This window comes from Chenopodium album, chromosome 2 (genome assembly GCF_948465745.1).
Source record: "Chenopodium album chromosome 2, dcCheAlbu1.1, whole genome shotgun sequence".
Classification (NCBI taxonomy): domain Eukaryota; kingdom Viridiplantae; phylum Streptophyta; class Magnoliopsida; order Caryophyllales; family Amaranthaceae; genus Chenopodium; species Chenopodium album.
In genome coordinates this window covers 36,754,385-36,773,327 of record NC_137835.1, presented here as the reverse complement: position 1 = coordinate 36,773,327, position 18,943 = coordinate 36,754,385, and the positions used below count along the sequence as shown (strand labels likewise).

The window sequence follows — 18,943 nt, the reverse complement described above, 5'->3', positions numbered from 1 at the left end:
TCTTTCTCTTTTTATGTTTCTTTTTCTTTTCTTTTTTATTGACTTGCATTGATTTTTGTCTAGAGTTGTGGGATAAACTCTTAGGAAACCCTCACGAGAGCACACTCGTCCTCTAGGGCGATCTAGGGGTTTAAAGGGCTTGTCTTTAGTAGCTAAAATTGACCGTGATTCCTAAGAAAGTGATTTAGTGTACATTCTTGTCTCCTTTAGTGTCTTAGATTTGCTTGAATAAATCATTCTCCTTGTGTTTCGTGTTAATTTGCTCGAGGACGAGCAAAAGTTTAGCTTGGGGGATTTTGATAAGTGATTTTTATGTCACTTTTAGGGTATTTTTATGCTTATTTTCCGGTTTAGTTTCTAATATTTTCCCTAGTTTTATACTTTATTTCGCTTATTTTCTTATTTTCCTTATTCGTTCTCTATTTTGAGTATTTTTGCATTTTTATTAGTTTTTAGTTTATTTTTGTAGTTTTAGTTAATAATTTCCCTCTTCTCTCGTTTAATTTATTTTCTTTTAGTTTCTAGTTTGTTTTATTTTATTTCATTTACTTTTATTATTTCATTAGTTTTAGTATTTTATTTTACTTTATTTGTCTTATTTTATTTTATTTTATCTTCCGATTCTCCCTCGTGTTTCGTTGTTTGTGTAGGTGATTGTCCGAGTTAAGGAACGTGTTAAAATTTAAAGTCAAGTTTTGAGCTTTGGTGTTTGGTCGGATTCAAGAACTAGCACATCAAACTCCTTGCGCAAATAAGCTGCTTCCCCTAAGTTGCTGCCCTCTTAACCTTCACTCCACCATCACCTAAACCTACACCACACCCTCTTCACATCACTTCCCCTGCTCACGTAGACCACCTCACACTCCCCTGCTCCCCTGCTTTCCACAACACCAACATCAACAGCAATAAACACACATCATCAGTTCAGCTATTTCATCCACCTCACGCAACCCCAGAACCACCACCAATCTCAGCCTCCATAGCTGCCAAAACCGCCAGCAACAATCCTAATTACAGCAGCAACGCTACCCCTGCACTCCAACCTCACGCAAACCACATTCACTAACGCACCCCCCATCAATTCGACCGAGGACTGCAACCATCTCCTCCACCCAACAGCAGCTACCTGACCACAATTACAACCAACCGCAGCGCAACCCAATACAGAGCAACCCCCAATACGAAACAACCCAATTTAGCCCCAATTCGATTGGAGCTACTCGCGGCCGCGCAGCACACTGTCAGAAGGCGCACAAATGGAGTCCAAAATCAGAGTTGAGGCAGTAGCATCTGCGCGACCTCTGCGCGATGTCTTTGCGGACGCGTAAATGTGGGTACAATCACCAGCTTCTCACGTGAATTTATTGAAATTGAACGGCCACGATTCCTTCAATTAATCCAAAGGCTGAGAATTTGGTGATGCTAGATGATGATAATGTTGATGAACGGTGATGATGGTTGTTTGGATGATGGTTGATGATAAAATGAGAGCAGCCAAGATCGAAAGGGAAGGAGGGGGGTCTGATGGTTCGTGGTTTGGGGGAATTGCGGATTTTTGTTTTCTTTTCCTTTTTATTTTTTTAGTTTTGTTATTTTAGTTATATTAATTAGTTTTATTTCTTTTAATTTCTTTTATTTTATTTTAAGCCTTGTAATATAAATACCCCTTTTGGGGTTATTCTCTCTTAACTCTTGACATTTTATTTTTTTTACCTTAGATTAGATTAGTTTTAGCCTCTTTTATTTTTTCTCTCTTAGGGTTATATTAGGATTTTCTCTCTCTATTTTAGGAGTAGTTTTAGAGAGAGGAAGCTTGGATTTCCATTGAGTTTTTGAGAGGTTGAAGAAGGAACTTTGTGAAACTTCTTCTCATCTATTCAATGAGCATTTTCCAACTTTCTCTCATCTTTATTGATTTGCTTAATTCTTAGTTTTTGCTTTTTGTTTGTTTATTTGAGTAGATTAATTAGTTTGTGTGTTTGATCTTAGCTTGTTTTATTCTTATTTTACCTTGTTTTCCATGTCTATCTTCATTATGTTAGCTTAGGTCTTGTTCTAGGGAATTGAATGAAGGTTATATTAATGAATTGAATGATTGATTGTTATTAGTATGAAATTGTTTCTTGATTATTGTGTATGGATGATGCTTTTATGGATTAGAATCCTTCTAGCTAATTGATTCTATGCTCTTAATTGTGCTTTCAATCAATTGTGCGAGAGTGAGTTGGTTGAGAGCCCTAAATTCTTCCATACCTTTGCTAGGCTAGTTTCACAAGAGTAAATTAGTTTAGTAGGATAATTAACATGATTAATTGTGCGAGAGTGAGTTAAATGTGTAGATGTTCCTAATCGAGGTCATTTTCATCTAATTGTATGATGTTGTTGAATGCATTGATGTAATTGGATTCACTTTCCCTAGTTTTAGTTATTGCTCTTAGTAGTATTTGGTTTAATCTCTCTCTATCTCACAACCTTTCCTACTAGTCTAATTTGCACAAATTGATACACTTAGTATTCGTGGTTCGACCCTTTACTTGCCACTAACTAGTTTAGTGTAAGTTTAGGTATTATAAATTATTAATTTGATTAGGGTAGTAGCTTCACGACCTATCTAACCCTTGATCAACCACTCAGATTTCTTACTACCATGCCACGGTAGAGCTTGCCATGACGAGGTGTCCAGCACCGTGACACAGTGTTTTCTGCCGTGTCGCAACAGTCCTGAAATCCTTCTAGTGGCCTTATTTCTCTTTTCACAGAAAGCTTTCTTCGATTTTTCTGAAAAAATGTGTGTGTTTTACAAACGTCTTAGCCCCGGGGGGTTTAAGCTCTATCAACCCAAAAACGCTCACGGCAATAAGGGTTAATCCGAGTTTTTAAATCCACCCAAACCACGGAGTCGAATTCAATTTCATCACGAACTCGCGGAGCCGCATGTTTACATACGCCCTCAGAAGAGGCTGCCTTGCTAACGCGTCCAAACTCTTAACTATGGTACCCTTTTGACACCAAATAAAACCTGCCCATAGTGGAACATAGAACTGGACCTTAGGTTGGGAACTACTCTTTGCATCATTGTGCCTACGTGTCCTATGTGTGTATATTTGGTCATTTTGATCCTTACCTTAACGATCTTTCTTTGTTTATGGTGGATTATTTTATGACTAACAATTGCCAATGGATCGTACTCACTTAGTAATTAGCCCAAACTCTAAAATTGACAAAAAAAAAAAAAAACTAGAACTGATTACCGTGACACGGTAAAAAACTTCGCGTCACGGCAATATGTTCCGTGTCACGGCGGCCTGTACCGTTCCACGGTGCAGGTTTTCCGTGACACGACAGTTGTGCCGCGACACGATGCCTAAGTTTAAGTCTAGTCAGCCCCTATTTTGGTCTTCCGTGCTAATTTGGTCCACCTTCCAGTCATTTTGGTTACTATTCACATGTTTAGCCATACGATCATACCACGAGTCTTATAACATCACTTAATCACTCACGAGTCAATTATACTCCACACACTTTCTTTATGTTCCGACTTGAGTCGTGCACCATGTCGTTTATGATCGTATACTAGGTTCATGCACCTTTTTTTTCGTCATATTAATAAAATGATTGGAGTTTATTCTCAACTGTTTTTAAATGTCTATTTTTTCCCTTCCTTTCCTATCTTGAGCAATGGGTGAAACAATTAAGTGAATTGTTTTATTCACAGTACTTGGTCAAGGAGCAGGGGTAGATTAATGACTCAAACCGTATTAATCTACCCCTGCTCCTTGACTAAGTACTGTGAAATAAAACAATTCACTTAATAGCTTGACTCATTGCTCAAGGTAGGAAAGGAAGGGAAAAAATAGACATTTGAAAACAGGTGAGAAAACTCCACTCATTTTTTTATTATGACGAAAAAAAAGGGTGCATGATCCTAGTATACAATCATAAACGACCCGGTGCACAACTCGAGCCATAACATAAAGAAAGTGTGTGGATTATACTTGACTCGTGAGTGATTAAGTGATGTTATAAGACTCGTGGTTTGATCGTATGGCTAGACATGTGAACAGTAACCAAAATGACTGACATGTGGACCAAAATTAGCACGAAAGATCAAAATTGGGGCTGACTGGACTTAAACTTGGGCACCGAGTCGCGGCGCAACTGTTGAGTCACGAAAAACCTGCACTGTGGCGTGGTACAGGCCGATGTGATATGGTATTGATTGCCGTGACGTGGTTTTTTTTTTGCCGTGTCACGGTAAACAGTACCAGTTTTTTTTTTTTTTTTTTAAAATTTTTATAAATTTTAGAGTTTGTGCTAATTACTAAGTGAATACGGTCCATTAGCAATTGTTAGTCATAAAATAATCTACCATAGACAAAGAAAGATAGTTAAGGTTAGGATCAAAACGACCAAATATACACACATAGGACACGTAGGCACAATGATGCAAAGAATAGTTCGCAACCTAAGGTCTAGTTTTATGTTAATCTTTGGTGAGGTTTTATTTGGTGTCAATATGGTACCATGGTTAAGAGTTTGGATGCGTTAGCAAGGCAGCTTCCCTTGAGGGTGTATGCCAACAGGCGGCTCCGTGTGGTCGTGATGAAATTGAACTCGACTCCATGATTTGGGTGGATTTAAAAACTCGGATGAACCTTTATTCCCATAAACGTTTTTGGGTTGATAGAGGTTAAACCTGATACGAGTCGTTTACCGTATAAAATTAATTAATAAATTACCTAACTTAAACCTTCAAAAAATATTAACAACTAGTAGAAAGGGTAAGTAAGGGTCGAACCCACGAGGAGATTAATTAATTCTATAAACCCAAAATCAACTCGAAACATAAACTATATACTTGAAGGAGTATTATTCACACTATGTACATGAGATTGGGGGGTTTAATCGAACGAGTAACTAAGCTAAACAAGATAAAAATAATATACTAATCTATTGTTTAAAATAGACGACAAGCAAACCACCAATGTGATAACAAATCGATCATTGATTAATTCGATATAACTTAAATTCCCAACTTCCTTCATATAGTCTCCTTAAATATTCAACTTAATATCTAGGTAGCCAAATTACCGCCGCAGTTAATTTGACATGTATAGCTCACTAGAAATCAGAATCTTACTAATACACTTTCTACCCCAATAAACTCAACAAAACTACGATTGAGCCGCTCAAACTAGTAATATCGAGTCATTTACTCTAAATTATCAAATAATGCCGCATCAAGTACTAATTTAGCATAGTCTAATTACTTCATACTACCAATTGAATACTATTACAAGTAAATTAAACGTTCATATAAAACAAGGAAGAATATGTGAATCAATTAAATACAAAATTGAATATTGAAACGATTATACTCAGCGTTTAAACGACGAAACATAAATCAGGAAATTAAAGATCAAATTACATCCAATTCACCAAGTAGAAGCAAACAAATTAATCACAAAATTAAAAGATGAGGAGTAAATTAAGGAGAACTTATGAACTAAGCCAAGAAATCAAACAGCCGTTGCTCGAATCCACCGTCAAATTCGTCCCTTCACCTTCCAGTACCACCCAATCGATCAACCTTGGACCAATTCGTGCTCTACTCAGCCTCACGAACCTTTCGTGTTTTTGTGGTAATACTTGTGTAATTTCTAGGAGGGATAATTGGGAATTTTATAACAGAAAACAACCTAGGTTTTCAGGGTTTGAAGGGATAGAATTGTAGAGTAGGATCAAACTTGATCTTCTTCATGACTTCTCGTGAATTTCGGAGGAGAATAGCAACTCTTGTTTTGGGGATGAGAATTGATAATGTCAGATTGCTTAATTTCCCCTGTACCACGCACCTTTACTCATTTTCTTCTTATCCCCTTTTTTTTCTTTTCATTTTGTTTTCTTTGCATTCTGATGGAACGTGATGTCTAACACAAGTGGGCTTCCTATTTTGCAATTGTTCCTTCCAAGTCCACCTTATTTCCTTTTGTCTTCCTACCAAAATCACACAACATAATATTAAGTATCACTTATTATAAAATTAGCTATAAAATAAAATACTAACATAAAATAAGAACTATAAATATTAAATTGATTAATTTCATAAAATAAATAAAAGAAAACGATTATATGACTAATATTATGGACTAAAAATATTGTATATTATGCACTTATCAAATTCCCCCAGACTTAGTCTTTGATCTCCCTCGAACAAACTAAATAAAACTAACCTATAAAAGCAATAAACCTAACTAACTATCGTAGGAATCATGGTTACACTTAGCATGTGCAACAACCCCTTTAAACGTGAGGACATACTCACAAAATATCTTTATTTGGAATCTTTGAACCAATCAGCAAATACAACCAAAATAAGCATTTCCCAGCAAGCATGGACCATATATTTGACATTTATAAAGATTTTAACACCCTCAATGTCCGACGTCGTATCATTTCCGTTTCTCACCTTTATTTTTATGTATTTGATTAGATGTCTCTGATCAACATAACTTTTATGGAATGTAAAAGGAACAAAATAAACTAGAGGTGGGAGATATGTTTAGGCTTGTAGTGGTACAGGTGGAAATTAGTAGAGCACATTAGTAGTACATTTATATCATACATCTCCAACATTGAACTTAGACATACTTTTTTTTTTATTTTTTTTTTATCTCAGGACTCTTAATGCTTTGTCTCTGTTAAATAGTTCTTGTAGCGAGTGTTCGACCAGTGACTCCCGGTCCAATTGGCCCAAGGCACTAGGTTTTAAAATACCCCTACGGATCTACTTACTCCAACTACTTAAGCACGAGATAAAAACATCACACACGTACATAACTGGGTTTTGAAACTTTTTTTTTTCATGTATATATATATGAATTACTTTTTAAACTTTTTTTTTTCATGTATATATATATGAATTACTTTTTAAACAATATGCTCTACTAATCCCAAAAGGTGTTTTAATTGTTTTCTAGACAGAGGCACATTTATGAGTTTTATTTGATAAGAAAACAAACTTAGGCTCAAATTGGCTCAATAATGGATGATGTTAATGGAAGGCATTGAGACATGATAAAATTTTTAGTGAGAAACAAAAACTTTTACTAATCATACCAAAGAGGGGTTTAAGCTATCTTTGATGTCTGTAATCCACAGCATGCAATAAGTAAAAGACATTTTTTTAATTATTATTATTATTTGATGATTAACCCAAAGTTCCTTCATTTATTCATGAAACTAGTAATCGAAAATAACAAACTTTTTAATCTAAAATTCGGCAGCACCTCCTTTAAAGTAGGAGCAATCAAATTAAAAATGAGCTATTTTAATCAACGCATTTACAACCAAATATCCATTCAAATAGCATTCTCTCCACAAAAACCAAACCAATTTCAAATATTTAATCTCCCCCCCCCCCCCTCCCGCACTTAAACTTATAATTGGACTCAATAAAAACAAAGTTAAGAAAGGAAAAGAGAAACTTAGCTTGTCATGTGAGCTGTTTATGGATCAGCTCCAAGTTTGTGTTAAGTTCTGGAAGACTCGCAAAATTTAAACTTTGAAGCACGGTGAAGCATCAAGCAGAAAGTGAAATGTCCTGTCTAGCCCTTTGTATTATGCTTGTTTAATCTGCCAGAGCAACCTGGGGTAAGGTGGGTGCTAATAACAGAACAAAAAGAATACACAAAACAACATGAACTATCATAAAAAATAACAAAAGAAAGGAAGAAAGTATAGAAAAATAATCTTGGGTTGCCTCCCAAGCAGAGCCTCCGTTTAGAGTTGTTGGCTCGACATAATTCCTTCCTCAGTCCGATCGAAGGTCAATTTCTTCAATCATCCCTGCAAAGTCATACTCTTAAAATGGTTTCAACATGTGACCATTTACTTGAAACTCCTTACTAGTTTCCAAGCTTTTAATTTCAACTGCACCATGTTGAAAAATATTAGTAATAACAAAAGGTCCTAGCCATCTAGACCTAAGTTTTCCAGGGAACAACTTCAGACGAGCATTATATAAAAGAACTTTTTGTCCTACAGTAAAATCAGATTTAATAATTCTCTTATCATGAAAAGCCTTAGTCTTATCTTTATAAATCTGATTAATTTCATAAGCCTCTAATCTGATTTCCTCTAGCTCTTGAAACTAAGTTCCCTTTGTTGTCCAGCCAACTCATAATCCATATTACACTGTTTCACAGCCCAATAAGACTCATGTTCGAGTTCTACAGGTAAATGACATCCTTTACCAAACACAAGGCGATATGGTGACATTCCTATAGGTGTTTTATAAGCTGTCCTATAAGCCCATAATGCATCTTCTAGCCTAAGGCTCCAATCCTTCCTATTAGGATTCACCACTTTCTCTAGGATAGATTTGATTTCCCTGTTTTAAACTTCAGCTAGCCCATTAGTTTGGGGATGGTAAGCAGTTGCTACTCTATGTGTCACATGATACTTTGCAAGAAGGGTGCCAAAAGTTTTGTTACAGAAATGGGTTCCCCTATCACTGATTATGACTTTTGGCATACCAAACCTATTAAAAATAGGACTTTTGACAAACTTTACAACAGTTTTGGCATCATCAGTTTTGGTAGCTATGGCTTCCACCCATTTAGAAACATAATCTACAGCAAGCACAATGTAAAGATTACCAAAAGAAGAAGGAAAGGGACCCATAAAATCAATTACCCACACATAAAAGATTTAACAAACTATGATTCCATGTTGAGGCATTTTCGTTTCTTTTAGAAATATTACCTGTTTTCTAACATTGCTCGCAAGATTTACAAAACACGTAAGCATCTATAAATAATGAAGGCCAATACAAACCAAATTGCAGTACCTTAAACGCGGTTCGTTGAGGTCCAAAATGGCCACCAACTTCAAGAGAATGACAGAATTCAAAATTGAAGAAAATTCAGATTCATCTACACACCTTCTTATCATCTGATCAGAACAAAATTTCCATAGATATGTATCATCCCAAAGATAATATTTGGAATCAGATTTAATCTTATTCTTTTGAGCTTTAGTGAGTGTAGGGGGAATGTTCCAGTCACTAGATAATTAACAATATCAGCGTACCAAGGAGTGTCAACACTATATAAAGAAGCAAACTACTCATTAGGAAAAAATTCAGTTATTAAAGGTCAATCCTCTCTGGGTACAATTCTACTTAGATGGTCAGCAACTAGGTTTCAACACCCTTTCTATCTCTAATTTCCACATTAAATTCCTGTAATAGAAGCATCCACCTAAGCAACTTAGGTGTTGAGTGACTCTTCTTTAACAAATATTTAAGAGCTGCATGATCATAGTAAACAATCACACGAGTGCCAAGTAAGTAGGGCCTAAACTTCTCTAAAGCAAAAACAACAGCATACATCTCTTTTTCAGTTACAGTGTAATTGCATTGGGAATAATCTAGTGATTTAGAAGCATAATGGATCACATAAGACTCTTTATCCTTCCTTTGACCTAAAACTGCTCCTACAGCTTAGCCTTATTACTAGCATCACACATAATTTCAAAAGGCAAAGACCAATCCGGGGGTCTAATCACAGGAGCACTTGTGAATTTGTCTTTTAAATCATCAAAAGCCTTTTTTGTATTCATTGTTAAAGTAAAAAACAACATCTTTAGCAAGCAAGGCACATAGGGGAGAAGAAATCTTGGAGAAATTTTTTATAAAGCGTCTATAAAAGCCAGCATGTCCTAAAAATTGATTAACTTCACGAACACATGAAGGATAAGGCAAAGAATTAATGACATCAATTTTAGCTTTATCAACCTCTAAACCTTTGGCACTAACAATATGACCAAGAACTACACCTTATTTAACCATAAAATGACACTTTTCAAAATTCATAACAAGGTTAGTTTCAACACATCTTTTCAAAACTTGAGATAAAGCATGAAGACATCTATCAAATGAATCACCAAACACTGTAAAATCATCCATAAACACTTCCATATCTTGTTGAATAAAATCAGAAAATATACTCATCATGCATCTTTGGAATGTTCCAGGAGCATTGCATAAACCAAAAGGCATTCTTCTAAAAGCAAATATACCAAAAGGACAAGTAAAAGTGGTTTTATCTTGATCTTCAGGGGCAATGGGTACTTGTGTGTAACCAGAATAACCATCAAGAAAATAGAAAAAAGATTGTCCTGCAAGTTTTTCTAACATCTGATCAATAAATGGAAGGAGAAAATGATCTTTTCTAGTAGCTTGATTAAGCTTTCTATAGTCAATACAAACTCTCCATCCATTAGAAACTCTAGTAGGGACAAATTCTCCTTCATTATTTCTACAACAGTTATTCCACTATTTTTAGGTACCACATGAATTGGACTTACCCATTGGGAATCAGAAATAGGGTAAATCACTCCTGCATCTAACCACTTTAGAATTTCCTTTTTAACTACTTCAATCATTGAAGGATTTAATCTACGTTGAGCCTCTCTAGTTGGTTTAGCATCTTTTTCAAAGAAAATTTTATGCATGCACATAGCGGGGCTAATGCCTTTTATGTCAGCTAAAGTCCATCCTAAGGCTTCCCTATGATTTTTAAGCAAATTCAATAACCTAGTCTCTTGAGATTCATTTAAAGAACTTGAAATAATCACAGGTAGAGTTTCATTATCACCCAAATAAGCATACTTCAGATTAGAGGGAAGGGTTTTCAATTCTAATATAGGTGGCTTAACAATAGAACGAATCCAACAGAGGGCAACAACAGAGGGCAAAGATTTTTCGCATCCATTAGAAACATTAGATTCAATCACATCAGACGATGCTACAAAAGAATAAACTAATTCTGTTTTTTCAACATCACCAACAACACCATTTTCAAACAAATTTTCACACCAGTCATCAAAGACATCCTGAGCCATCCAATCACATGCATCAAAAGCTTCGATAGAACTAACATTATTGATATCATTAGGGTATTTCATAGCATCAAATATGTTGAATTTAATCCTTTCACCGTCAAATTCCATTGTTAGATTACCTTCATGAACATCAATTATAGTCTTGGAAGTCTTTAGAAAAGGTCGACCCAACAATAAAGGAACACTATCAGATCTATCATCCATATCAAGCACATAAAAATCAGCAGGAAAAACTAATTCATTCACTTGAACAAGTACATCTTCTACTCCCAAAGGAAATGCATTAGATCTATCAGCTATTTGGATCACCACATTAGTCTTAGACAAAGAACCAACATTCAAGGTATCATATACAGATTTAGGCATGACATTGATTGAAGCACCTAAGTCTAGAATGCATCTTTCAAAAGAGTTACCAATTTTACATGGAATAGAAAACATGCCAGGATCCTTACATTTAGGGGGAAGTTTCTTTTGAATTACTGCTGAAATGTTTTCCCCCATACTTACCTTTTCAGAAGGGCGAAATTTTCTTTTATTAGTACAAAGTTCCTTAAGAAACTTTGCATAGCGTGGTACCTACTTAATAGCATCAAGAAGAGGAATATTAACTTCAACTTTCCTAAAAGTCTTTAGAATTTTATTGTCCATGGCTTCTTTCCTAGACTTAGCAAATCGAGAGGGGAAAGGGGGAACATCTTTAAAACGAGAAACATCAAAATTCACATCAGAATTACCCTTCCCTACAGGTTCTTTCTCGCTCTTTATATCATGTTTTTCCTTACTCTCTCCAACTATATCCTTAGGTCTGACTTCTACTTCTTTCACTACTGCTCTCTTCTTCATTTTAGGTTCTGCTAAGTCTTTACCACTCCTAAGTGTTACAGCTTTAGCATGTTCATTTGGATTGGTAAGTGTTTGAGAAGGAAGTCTATTCAAGAGTTGAGATTCCAAATTACTCAGAGTAGTGCTTATTTGACCTATTCGAGTGTCTATGTGATGTAGGTGAACGTCAGTTTTCTTTTGATATTCAACACCTTGATCATGAACCTGTCATATTTTGTTTGCTAACTGTTTCACCAAATCTTCTAATGAAGGGCTAGCAGGTTTAGGTGGTGGGTTTTGTTTACCATGTTGTTTAAATTGATTAAACTGTTGAAATTCTGGTCTATTTCCATACCTTAGATTAGGGTGGTCTTTCCAACCTTCATTATAAGTTTGTGAGAAAGGATCATACTTCCTATTTCGTTGACTAGAAAAACCCCCTAAGGCATTGACATCTTCACTCTGTAAAGTATGACATTCATCAGTAGCATGAGAAAAATCAGAACAAACACCACAAACTCTAGATTTAGACTCATTACTAGCAATTTTAGAAACAAGAGTAGTCAAAGTAGCAATTTGTTGAGAATTTTCATGCAATTGATTATGAATACCTCTTATATAAATTTCATTTACTCTTTTAACATCATTTCTAGTACTAAATTGCTGTGTATTCTGAGCCATATTAGAGATTAATTTTCATATAAGTATTGAATTAACAATTGATCACTTATTTGGTGTTGTGGACAAGATGAACAAAGCCTATTAAAACGTTGCCAATATTCATATAAAGACCTATTATTATTATGTCTAATTCCACAAATTTCCTTCCTAATAGAACCTATACGACTTGCAGAAAGAATCTTTCAAGAAAAACTTTTTCCAATTCTGCCCAAGAATTAATGGATCTAGATGGAAGTTGCTCATATAACCACTCTTTGGAAGGATCTTGCAAAGAAAAAGGAAAAGCATGCAATCTAATATGTTCCTGTTCTATTCCTTCGAGATTCATAGAAGAACATACAACTTTAAACTCTTTTAAATATTATTTTCAATGTTTTCTCTCTCTAGCTTTCTCTCTCTCTCTCAAGGGTCATCAAGGACTCCCCTCCTTGCTTAGGCAAGGTGGCCTTGGGAACCTTTGTTAGCGATTTTGATTGCTTTCTTTCTCAAATTGTTTTTCTTTTACAGGTATTCAGTCGTCGAGTCTTTCTCTTGCCCTGTCCTGTTTCCGTTCTTTCTTTTCTTTGTCTTTGTTTACAATGGAATCCTCAGTGAATCTCAAGGTCAATAGTGATCTGGATGCGAACGTTTCACAGGCACATGTGCATGATGATTCTCACATGCATGATGATTTGGATGGGAATAATAACTGTCAAGTTATTAATCCTCTTACAGCTGATACAGACATGATCCTTAACCATGGTGATTGCTCAGAGTTAATGCACGGATCGAACGCTACAGGTAACTCTGTACCTCAAGATATTCATATGTTTGAAGATATTGAAGATCAAGGTACTCCAGCTGTAATTCCCTCAACAGTTACATCACCCTCACCTATGCTTAAACAATCTTTTCGTGAAGCGGTGAAAGCCTCTTCTCAATGGTTTTCGGAGGCTCAAAAAATCGTAATAACCTCAAATGAATGGGAGGATGACGAAATACATCCACCTGATCCTTTAAAGGCAGTCTCTTTTCATAAGGAAACCCTAGAAAAATTAAGGAAACCATGGAAATTGACTTTGATGGGAAAATGCCTAGGGATATCGGTACGACCATCCCTTATTACTCAAAGAGTTCGAGCTATGTGGAGACCAAAAGGATCTCTTGAGGTTATTGATCTAGGGAAAGATGTCTTTTTATTTAGATTTTCTATCCAAGATGACTATGAAAAAGCCATGCTAGGAGGTCCTTGGTTCATCTTAGACCATTATCTTATGATTACTAAGTGGAAACCGAATTTCCGACCTTCTATGAATCCTTTTGATAGAATGACGGTTTGGATTCGGTTCCCCGAGTTACCGGTAGAATATTACGACAAGGAAGCTCTTTTTGACATTGCTAAATTAGCAGGTAATCCTCTCCGCGTTGATTATGCTACTGATCATCTTACCCGTGCTAGATATGCTAGAGTGTGTCTAGATATTGATCTAACTATACCTTTAATTACCAATGTTTGGGTAGGCAATGGGTGGCAAATCATTGAGTATGAAAACATCTAATGCCTTTGTTTTTCATGTGGCAAAATTGGTCATACTAAGGAAAAATGTTGTCAAAAAGTGGGTTTAAAAGATAAAGGCAAAAGTTTGGTTCCCAATTCTTTACTCAATGAAAAGTCTTTGTTATCCACTAAACAATGGAAAATCAATTTCCAATATTGAAAAGTCTTCACCCCCCACTACTAATGGATTACCTTCTTCATCTTCTAACCATGATTTAGGGGTCAATGTTTCCCATAATTCAGCTGAGTATGGCCCTTAAACAATTGTTACCAACAAGAAAAAAGCCTATCAGTCCAAAGCCTCACAAAAGAAAAATATTCCTTCAAATTCAACCTCAAAACCAGCCCAAAACACTCATCACAATAACTCCTTAAAGCCCTCCTCACAGCCCACTTCCTCACAGCCCACTTCCCCACACTTCCCCACAGCCCACTTCCTCAAAGCCCTCTTACAAGGAAAAGCCTGATTTACATTCCACTTCCCAACTCCCTTCTAAGCCCAATCCACTGACTAAAATCTCTAAAGCTCCCCAAAACATTGATAATCGTAGCTCAAAAATTTTATCTCCTAATGCTTTTGCTATTCTGGAATCCTCTAATATCCCCCCCACCAATCTGATTTTAGGAAATAAAATAATAAATCACAATGATCCCCTCACCAATCTGATTTTAGGAAATAAAATAATAAATCACAATGATCCCCTCACCAATCTGATTTTTAAATCACAATGATGAGCAAATTCTCGAAAATCATCAAAATAATCCGGAAAATATTTCACTACCCTCACACGCTTCCCCTTCCTCTTCCATTGTTCAATCCCAACACCTTACTTGCCATTTGGCAACAACCCAGTCGTCTTCTTCCATGGAAATTCATGCAAACCCTCCAACTTCCCCTATATTAGTTCAAATCTCAGAGAATATGACCAACAAAGACTTACAAAACACTGAAAAACACTACATTGAATCAATTTCAAATGGAGAAAAACAAAGGAAAAATGACTCCGATTCGACCATCGCGACGGACGGTACGAATCTCCCAAAGGGATTCTCTTCCGCCGCATCCTCTATCAATTCCCTTAACCAGCCTTACTCTTTCGACTCCTCAAAGTCACCTCAACCTCCCGATTACTCCAGCTCAACCAATTTCAATGCGGATGCCATCTCCGTTCTTCCACCACCCTCCATCTCCGACCATTCCATCAATGACTTTCAAACCAACACTCTCCCCAGCCGAAATATCCAAAATAGCATCAACCCCACCTCACCACTCTGCGACACCGTTGCTATGGTCGTCGATTGAGGCTCCTCCAACCCCGGCGAAAATCGAAATGATGTACAACACGCTATTGGAGATCACCAAATTGATGAACAATCGCTCTCACCTGCCCATTCCATCTCCGGAATGCCTACTTGTGTCGATCCCTCCAACCCAACAATCAAGTCGACCATGGTATCAACAATAGGTACCATGGCCAAGTTACCTTCACCGCAACTTAATCCCTCCACCCTCAAACCCTCAAATAACAAATCTCTCTTTGGGAAACAGCGAGCAAGACTTAGAAAATCCCGAACACCTTATGAAAATTTTTCTGATCAAAAAAGGGATTGTGGGCTTGCAATTAGAGGTGAATTTTTGGGAAACCAAAAACACGATCAGAGAGTTGGATTCAATGGTAATACCACTGAAGATGCACGATATAGTCTCGATGGAACGAACATCACAGTGGAAGGGCTGGGACAAATTTGATATTTTGTACTGCAATGGTAACCCGGTACCTGAATTTCCCGACCTTAATATGAAGATTGTCCTTTGGAATGTGCGGGGTGCTTCAAGGAATGAGTTCGTTCCACATGCTTGGGAGGTAATCGCTACTCATAAACCAAGTATTTTTATTCCTTTGGAAACTAAGAGTAATGGAATACGGGCTGAAAAAGTAGCTAAATTGCTGGGATTTGATTCATTTCAATTTATCAACCCGAATGGTTTAAGGGGAGGGATATGGTTAATGTATAAAAGAAATGTTGAATTGATAGATTATGTTGAAGGAGAAACAAAAAATTACTTTCATGCTCTGTTTAAGTTTTCTCCCGATAGTAAGGAGATCTTGTTTTCTCCCGATAGTAAGGAGATCTTATTATCTGCTGTCCATGCTCCTTCGAGTCCTGCTCAACATCATAAACTTTGGAGAAATATACAAGCTTCTCTTCCTCCAGATGACACCCCTTGGCTATTTATGGGCGATCTCAATGAGGTTACCAAACCTTCTGAGAAATCTGGTGGTTTAAGGTTTAGACATGGTCAGTGTTCTGATCTTAACAAGTTAGCTGAGGCTGCATGCATGGTTGATCTCGGTTTCTCTGGGAACCCGTTTACCTGGCATAATGCTAGGGAAGGCCTTGATCTGATCCAAGAACACCTTGACAGGGCATTAGGAAACCCGAGTTGGCTGAATACTTACCCAAACACTCAGGTATCGCATCTTGCTCGTACTTACTCTGATCACTGTCCTATTTTAATTTCTGTTTTTAATAATCGTAAAGGTGGCCCTTTTCCTTTTAGATGTAAAGCTGCATGGTTAGAACATAGTAATTTCTCTGAATTCTTTGTTAAAAACTGGGATAGGCATGATTATGACTTCCTTAAAGGTCGATCAGAATTTTTAGCGAATATAAAAGATTGGAACCATGATATTTTTGGAAATATAACTAATCAAAAAAGGAGATTGGTAGCAAGGATCAATGGTATCCAAATTGCTTTAACTAAAAAGTTTTCGGCCTTTCTTGTTAAATTAGAAAAGGATTTACTTTTCGATCTAAATCATATTTACCATATTGAAAGAATTATTTATGCTCAAAAATCGGGTCTTGATTGGAGGAAAAATGCAGACTGTAACACTAAATATTTTCACTTACTTGCTAATATTAAAAAAACTAGAGGTAAAATTTTATCTTTACAAAACAATGATGGAATTTGGATAAATGATTTAGCTATCCTAAAAGATATGGCTAGATCTTATTTTTTAAAGATTTTTCAAAGTATGGATATAAACTTTGAACTGATGAATAGTTATCAATACCCTAAGGATATTCCTGTTTGTTCTGACCCTAGTTTTCAGCTTCCCCCAAATAAGGATGAGATAAAATCAATTTTGTTCCAAATTGACCCTTTTAACTCCCCGGACCTGATGGTTTACAGCCTATTTTTTTGCAACAACATTGGTCATCTTTAGGTTCTTCTATTTCTAGCTTTATTGCTGATTGTTTTAGAAAAGGATCCATTCCTAGTGCTATTAACGACTCTTATATTTCCCTAATTCCTAAATGTGATTGTCCGTGTACTATGAAAGATTTTAGACCGATAGGATTGTGTAATTCTATTTATAAGCTAATAAATAAATGTATTTCTAATCGCCTAAAACCTATTATGGATGATCTTATAAGTCCTTTTCAGTCTAGCTTCATTCCTAATAGGTCCATTGAGGAAAATATCATCATCATTAAAGAAGTTGCCCATCATTTTAATAAAGCTTCTAGTAAAGCTAATCTTATGGCTCTCAAGATCGACCTTTCTAAGGCCTTTGATTGTTTAGAATGGAGTTTTATTAAAGACACCCTTCTTAGTATTAACCTCCCTTCTTACATTGTTAATCTTATTCTTAGTTGTATTTGTACCCCTAAGATTTCTCTTCTTTGGAATGGGGAAATCACTAATTCTTTTTCTCCATCAAGGGGAATTTGGCAAGGTGACCCCCTTTCTCCCTATATTTTCGTGCTTTGTCTTGATCGTCTTTCTTGTATAATTCAAGATAAGGTTGACAATGGTTCTTGGAAACCTATGAAAATTGCTACAAACATTATTATATCTCACTTATTCTATGCCGATGATGTTTTCTTATTTGGTAAAGCTACCACTAACAATATTGAAACCATGATGGGAGTGCTTGATCATTTTAAATCTATTTCAGGTCTCTCTATAAATATTCTGAAGTCTTCTTCTATTTTCCCTAGAAAGATGAATCATAATGTTAGGAAGTCTATTTGTGATGTTTGTAATATTACTAATACCACCAATTTTGGAAAGTACCTTGGCATTATTATATCTCATAAATGTTTAAATAATTTAGATTATTTTCCTCTTTTAGATAAAACTTGTGCCAAAATAAAAGGTTGGCAAGCGAAACTTTTGAATATGGCAGGTAGATGTACCCTTATTAAGTCGGTTTTGAATTCCTACCCGGTTTATGCTATGCAGACTAGTATCTTACCTATAAATGTCATTAATGATTTACAATAAAAATGTAAACAATTTCTTTGGAATAGAGTTAATCGAACTAAGTATATTCCTAGAACTAATTGGAGGGTTGTATGTGATCCAATGGCTAAAGGTGGTTTAGGTATTAGGGATTTAAAAAGATGGAATATTTCTTTTATGGCTAAACTTGGATGGAAAATTCTTACTCAAAACAATAAGTTGTGGATTAACATTTTAAAAAGTAAATACCTTAAATATTCTAATTTCATAGATTATATTCCCAAGCCCTCGGATTCTGTAATTTGGAAAGATATATTAGCTGGCCGAGATGTTCTTAAAAAAGGAATAATTATCAACATAGGAGATGGTAAGGACACCTCTCTTTGGTTTCACCATTGGATAGGAGACTGTCCCTTATATTTGATTCCTGATATTCACATTCCCGATTCCAAAGGACATTGGCGTGTTTCTGATATTATTAGAAATAATCAATGGAGTTTGGATAGTGTCATGCATATTATTCCTTCCTCTATTATCTCTTTGATCCTTGCTTATCCCTTAACTAAGCTTATTCATGTTTCAGATAGGTTAAAATGGTCTTTGCATTATTTTGGTAACTTCAATATCAAATTAGCTTACAACTCTACTACCCCTCCTTTCAATCTTAATACTTCTTTCCTTCACTCTTTTGCTTGGAAGAATATGTGGAAAATTAAAGTTCCTTATAAGTATAAAAA

At 35.8% G+C, this 18,943-nt stretch overlaps 2 protein-coding genes across 2 annotated transcripts; one reads left to right on the top strand and one right to left on the bottom strand.

Moving 5' to 3' along the window:
* Nucleotides 1-8,397: 8,397 nt before the first annotated feature.
* LOC145571564 (uncharacterized) lies at nt 8,398-11,412 on the bottom strand. Its single transcript, XM_081630599.1, has 4 exons — nt 10,372-11,412; nt 9,519-9,609; nt 9,214-9,432; nt 8,398-8,633 (listed from the first exon to the last, which is right to left on the bottom strand). Exons 1-4 carry the CDS (start codon nt 11,410-11,412, stop codon nt 8,398-8,400), a joined length of 1,587 nt encoding a protein of 528 aa, XP_081486725.1.
* Nucleotides 11,413-15,624: 4,212 nt separating this feature from the next.
* Nucleotides 15,625-17,184, top strand: LOC145571555 (uncharacterized). Its single transcript, XM_081630591.1, has one exon. It carries the CDS (start codon nt 15,625-15,627, stop codon nt 17,182-17,184), a length of 1,560 nt encoding a protein of 519 aa, XP_081486717.1.
* Nucleotides 17,185-18,943: the final 1,759 nt, after the last annotated feature.